At 63.8% G+C, this 6026-nt stretch overlaps 3 protein-coding genes across 3 annotated transcripts; all 3 read left to right on the forward strand.

Annotated features, from left to right (window-relative positions):
- Positions 1-1536, forward strand: GP63-2 (GP63, leishmanolysin; the record flags this gene model as incomplete). The annotated part of the gene is made up of 1 exon (XM_001562885.1): positions 1-1536. A coding segment is annotated over one exon (1536 nt), but the record flags the coding sequence as incomplete, so codon positions are not given.
- A 1473-nt stretch (positions 1537-3009) lies between these two features.
- LbrM_10_1700 (GP63, leishmanolysin) lies at positions 3010-3597 on the forward strand (the record flags this gene model as incomplete). The annotated part of the gene is made up of 1 exon (XM_001562886.1): positions 3010-3597. The coding sequence occupies one exon, from the start codon at positions 3010-3012 to the stop codon at positions 3595-3597; it is 588 nt and encodes a 195-aa protein (XP_001562936.1).
- Positions 3598-5109: 1512 nt separating this feature from the next.
- Positions 5110-6026, forward strand: GP63-2 (GP63, leishmanolysin; the record flags this gene model as incomplete). Its single annotated transcript, XM_001562887.1, has 1 exon — positions 5110-6026. A coding segment is annotated over one exon (917 nt), but the record flags the coding sequence as incomplete, so codon positions are not given.

The following is a 6026-nucleotide window of genomic DNA, read 5'->3' on the forward strand; positions in this document are numbered from 1 at the left end:
CGACGCCGAGCCGTCCCGAGTGTGCACGCGCCCGGACTGGGGCACGCTGCGCATCGCCGTCTCCTTGCAGACCTCACGGACCCCGGCTACCACTGCACTCGCGTCGGGCAGCGTGTGAGCAACCACATTGGCGCCATCGTCACCTGCACTGCCGAGGACATCCTCACGGAGGAGAAGCGCGACATCCTCGTCAACTACCTCATCCCGCAGGCGCTGCAGCTGCACGCGGAGCGGCTGAGGGTGAGGCAGGTGCAGGGCAGCTGGAGGGTGACCGGCATGACGGGCCCAATCTGCGGCGACTTCAGTGTCCCCCCGGCTCACCTTACCGCTGGCGTCAGCAACGCCGACTTCGTGCTGTACGTCGCCTCGGTGCCGAGCGAGCCGGGCGTGCTGGCGTGGGCCACGACCTGCCAGGTGTTCTCGGACGACCATCCAGCCGTGGGTGTCATGAACATCCCTGCGGCGAACATTGTGTCGCGCTACGACCAGGGCACCACGCGCACCGTGACGCACGAGGTGGCGCACGCCCTCGGCTTCAGCAGCGTGTTTTTCGAGAGCACCGGCATCGTGATGAGCGTCACGAATTTGCGCGGCAAGCCCTTTGCGGCTCCTGTGATCAACAGCAGCACGGTGGTGGCCAAGGCGCGCGAGCAGTACGGCTGCCCCACCTTGGAGTATCTGGAGGTGGAGGACCAGGGCGGCTCCGGCTCTGCTGGCTCGCATCTTAAGGGGCGCAACGCCAAGGACGAGCTCATGGCGCCTGCCTCGGCTGCAGGGTACTACACTAACCTGACCATGGCCGTCTTCGAGGACCTCGGCTTCTACAAGGCGGACTTCAGCATGGCCGAGGTGATGCCGTGGGGCCGGAACGCCAGCTGCAACTTCCTCACCAAGAAGTGCATGGAGGACAACATCACGCAGTGGCCGGAGATGTTCTGCAACACCACTGACGAGAACGCCTTGCGGTGCACCACCGACCGCCTCAGAATCGGCAAATGCGCTATACGCACCTATAGCACCCCGCTGCCGACGTACTTCCAGTACTTCACCAACGCCTCTCTCGGCGGGCTCTCAGCATTCCTGGACTACTGCCCGTTTACCCTGGGCTACAGCAATGGTGCTTGCAATCAGGACCCATCGAGGGCACCTGCGCTTTTGAAGGAGATCAGCGTCTTCTCCGACGCGGCGCGCTGCTTGGATGGGGCCTTCCGGCCGACGACCACCCGCGAGGACGTGACGTACGCCGGCATGTGCGCGAACGTGAAGTGCGACACGGCGGAGCGCACGTACAGCGTCCAGGTGCGCGGCAGCAGCGGCTACGTCGCATGCACGCCGGGCGAGAGTGTTGAGCTGGCCACCTTGAGCGCCGCCTTCGTGAATGGCAGCTACATCACGTGCGCGCCGTACGTGGAGGTGTGCCAGGCCAACGTGCAGGGCGCCACCAGCAGCGGCAACGCAGCGGCTGGTCGCCGTGGCCCGCGCGCCGCCGCGACGGCGCTGCTGGTGGCCGCGCTGCTCGCCATCGCGTGCGCGTGATTGGCCGCCGGCAGTTGCTGCCCCGTCGCACAAGCCCCCCACCTTCCTGCGCACCAGGCAGTCGGCAGAACTGGCGACGGCGGCTCGCCCCCTGCTCTCTGTTGCCGGCGGCGCAGAGGCACGCCCCCGCCGACCGACCGGCCTCCCCTCCCCATCGCTCTCCGATTCCCTCTTCGAGCGGTGACGTTTTGTTTTGCTTCTGCGCCGCGTTGGCCTTCGCCAGCCCCGACGCCCCTCCCCCCTCCTCTTTTCCCTCCCCCTTGCGTGTCCCCCAAGCGGCGCCCTCTGTGGCGGCTGGCGTGCACTGGCAATCTGCCCGATTGTGTGGAGGCTGGGGCGAGGACACGACAGCGTGTGAGCGCGCAGAGAACCACGCACGTGTAGCTGATGCAGCAGCGGCATCGTGGCTCGCTACTGCGTGTCTCTTGCGCACCCCGCCCCACCCCGCACTGATCCGCATGGTGCCCCCCGCTTGGAGCGGAACAGCAGCGCCGGAGAGAGAACGCGCGCGTCGCGCAGGGGGGTGTGCATGTGTGTTATCCTCTTCATTGTTACGTTATTTCTTCATCTTCACAGCCTCCCACAACACACCCCTGCCTGCCGTGTGCGGCGGCTGGCGTGTGTGTGCGGTAGCGCCCCGTCACGCCCGTTGTTTTGCTAAATCCCGCCGTCATCCTCTGCGTCTCCCTCACTCCCCTCTCTTCCCCGGCCACGGGGGCACCATTCTGCAGGTGCACGGACGCCTGCCTCTCTTTCATCTATAAACACACACACACACACAATGCGCGCGCACGGACCCTGACGCAGGACGGCGCGGCATGGGCGGCGCACACGCACGTATGCGCGACTGCGTCTCCGACGCGTGTCAGGGCCCCTCGCCCCGCGCGGGTGCGACCCCATCCACTCGCCCACCCCTCCCACGGGTCCGTGCGCGGTGCGCTTATGTATGTATCCTCTCCTAACTGTTTTCCCGCGCCCTGGGACTCCCCTGTACCGGAGTGAGTGCCGCCGCCACCACCCACACAATACCCCAACGTGGTCTGCGCCTCCCTCCTCCCGTTCCTCCTCCCCCTTTTCTGGCGCGGTGCGCCGCCCGCCCACCCCTCCTCTTCCTCCTCCCCCCTGCGCCGCCGCGCTACCTGTAAGTCATCGGTGCGACCACCAAGGCGCCATCCCCCCTCGCTCCGGCACCCCTGCCGTGCGCCCAAGCGTGTCGAGCCGTGACGGCGCCGCGCGCACACCCACGTGCGCGTCGTTCTCCCCTCCAGCCCTGACGCACCCTCCGCGCCCCCCTCCCTCACCACCACCCTCGCTCCCTTGCCCCTCCCCCTCTCCAGACTCACTGGCATATCCCGTCTCGCTACCCACCCACCCGCCCTCCCACACGCACGCACGCACGCACACACCGCCGCACACAAGCCCTCATCCTCGCCACCACACCCCACAGCCCACAGCATCTGCGCCTGGTGCGCCATGCCCCTCGACAGCAGCAGCACGCACCGGCGCCGCAGCGTCGCCGCACGCCTGGTGCGCCTTGCGGCTGCCGGCGTTGCAGCTGCTCTTGCTGTTGGCACCGCCGCCGCGTGGGCGCACGCCGCCGCGACGCCGCACCGCTGCATCCACGACAAGCTGCAGGCCCGCGTGCGGGACTCCGCGGCGCACCGCCGCATGCCACCCAGTGCGGTGTCCGCGGTGGGCCTGCCGTACATTGCTCTCGATGCCGCGGACACTGTCGCACGCGCCGCGGACTGGGGCACGCTGCGCATCGCCGTCTCCACCGCAGACCTCACGGACCCCGACTACCACTGCACTCGCGTCGGGCAGCGTGTGAGCAACCACGCTGACGAGATCGTCACCTGCACCGCCGAGGACGTGCTCACGGAGGAGAAGCGCGACATCCTCGTCAGCTACCTCATCCCGCAGGCGCTGCAGCTGCACGCGGAGCGGCTGAGGGTGAGGCAGGTGCAGGGCAGCTGGAAGGTGACCGGCATGACGGGCGACGTGTGCGGCGAGTTCAAGGTGCCGGAGGCACACGTCGCCAAATGCCACCGTCCTGTGTGATAGGGTGCTCGCGAAGATATTGATTTCTTGAAGACAAGTAAAGGGCGAGAAGGGAGAAAGATTTGTGGAAGGCAGATGGGTATGGAGAGAGTCTTCGCGACCCCATTGGGAAGGGGCGAGGCAGGCACGCAACCACGACCGCGGCGCCGCGTCATGATTATGCCGCCGGTCCCCTCTACCGCGCTCGGTCGCGTGAGGAGCACATCAAGTCGTCTTGGACTTCTTTTGTGTGCTTTTTCTTATGGCTTGGCACCGGTACCGGGGAAGCCTCCCCCACCGGGTGCCCATTCATTACAGTCAGAGGGCGGCATGCCAAACGGGCATGCGGGGAGTCGCCAGAAGAAAGGAAACGAGTCGGTCAGCCGCCGAAAAAACAATCAAGCTACCAGCGCCAGCACCAGCGGGGCACGCAGGGACGCACGTACGCGAATCCCGGCGGCGCTGCGGTCGGCAAATCTACAAAAAAACGGAAGCTACCAAAACCCGAAGGGATCGCTGGGAGCAATCGGGAACCCATGCCGCAGAGGAAACTACAAAGTCAAAACTACCAACGCACAAAAGTAGAAAAACAGGGTGGGCTGAAAAGAAAGGGGAACGGGGTGGATGATGGGCGCGCCCACTCGCTTCCAATCGTGTCGTCCGCGAGGGTCTGTGCTGTCCCAACCCGTTCCCGCACCGGACTCGTCGCGGTTCAAATGTTTACCGCACCAACGCCGAGTCTCGGGGCGACGCTGGGTCCGAAAACCCGCGTAAAAACCAGGGCCGAGACCCGATTTGAAAACGGTGCATCTCGTGCGCCTTCGGGGACGAGTCCCCAGGTGAAGACCGTTAGGGCCCATTCTCAGGGAAGGGAGAAAACAGCTTAGCGCCAGGCGCCTGCCATCGGGAAGGAAAAAAAAAAAACAAGAGACAATAAAACGATGGTTAAAAATGAAAAATCACTTGAAAATTTACCTGAAACGAAAGCCATTCATTTTACGAAAAAAAAATACAACTCGCCTCCTGCGTTGGTAGGCTCGACATGCGGTTCGTCCACGCCGTGGTCGGCACCCGCACCCTCCCGCGGTTCCCGGAGTACACACCCCGCATCCGCGGAGGGAAACCGGTTCGCCGTTCTGTGGCCTTCCGGTCCGTCCCGGACATCCGAGAGATTCGTGTCTAGGGTTGGGTGGGTGGGCGTTTTTTCGTCGCGGGCCGCATCAACTCCACTTAGTGTGACTTACATCATACATTTGGCGAAGAGAGAGAGGGACAACAGTAAAGTAAGAATCCATAAGAAAACACATGATTAGTAAGATACATATTTATCGACCACCTCACCAGTGGAAGTGAGGAGTGGGTTTCCGAGACACACGCGCTCACTCAGCATTCCTTTTCCACGGATACACAAACACCGATTCAGCTATCGGTCAAATTTCCCCGATCCAACACCACATCCCACCAACCACCACCACCCCCCCCCCTATAAGGTCAAGTGCCATTCGATTGCCTTTGTGGTTTTACACGCCGCCAATGGAAGGCGTCAGCAACGCCGACTTCGTGCTGTACGTCGCCTCGGTGCCGAGCGAGCCGGGCGTGCTGGCGTGGGCCACGACCTGCCAGGTGTTCTCGGACGACCATCCAGCCGTGGGTGTCATGAACATCCCTGCGGCGAACATTGTGTCGCGCTACGACCAGGGCACCACGCGCACCGTGACGCACGAGGTGGCGCACGCCCTCGGCTTCAGCAGCGTGTTTTTCGAGGGCACCGGCATTGTGAAGAGCGTCACGAATTTGCGCGGCAAGCCCTTTGCGGCTCCTGTGATCAACAGCAGCACGGTGGTGGCCAAGGCGCGCGAGCAGTACGGCTGCCCCACCTTGGAGTATCTGGAGGTGGAGGACCAGGGCGGCTCCGGCTCTGCTGGCTCGCATCTTAAGGGGCGCAACGCCAAGGACGAGCTCATGGCGCCTGCCTCGGCTGCAGGGTACTACACCGCCCTGACCATGGCCGTCTTCGAGGACCTCGGCTTCTACAAGGCGGACTTCAGCATGGCCGAGGTGATGCCGTGGGGCCGGAACGCCAGCTGCGACTTCCTCACGAATAAGTGCATGGAGGACAACATCACGCAGTGGCCGGAGATGTTCTGCAACACCACGGAGAGGCGGTATCGGTGCCCCACCGACCGGCTGAGGATGGGGACGTGCGGTATACGCACCTATAGCACCCCGATGCCGACGTACTTCCAGTACTTCAACGACACATTCCTTGCAGGCTACTCAGCATTCCTGGACTACTGCCCGTTCATCGTGGGCTACAGAAATGGTGCTTGCAATCAGGACCCATCGACGGCACCTGCGCTTTTTAAGGAGTTCAGCGTCTTCTCCGACGCGGCGCGCTGCTTGGATGGCGTCTTTCAGCCGAGGAACAGCACTACTCCTTCCCCTAAGTA

The sequence above is a fragment of the Leishmania braziliensis genome, contig 8, assembly GCF_000002845.2.
Source record: "Leishmania braziliensis MHOM/BR/75/M2904 WGS CADA00000000 data, contig 8, whole genome shotgun sequence".
NCBI classification, from domain to species: Eukaryota; Euglenozoa; class Kinetoplastea; order Trypanosomatida; family Trypanosomatidae; genus Leishmania; species Leishmania braziliensis.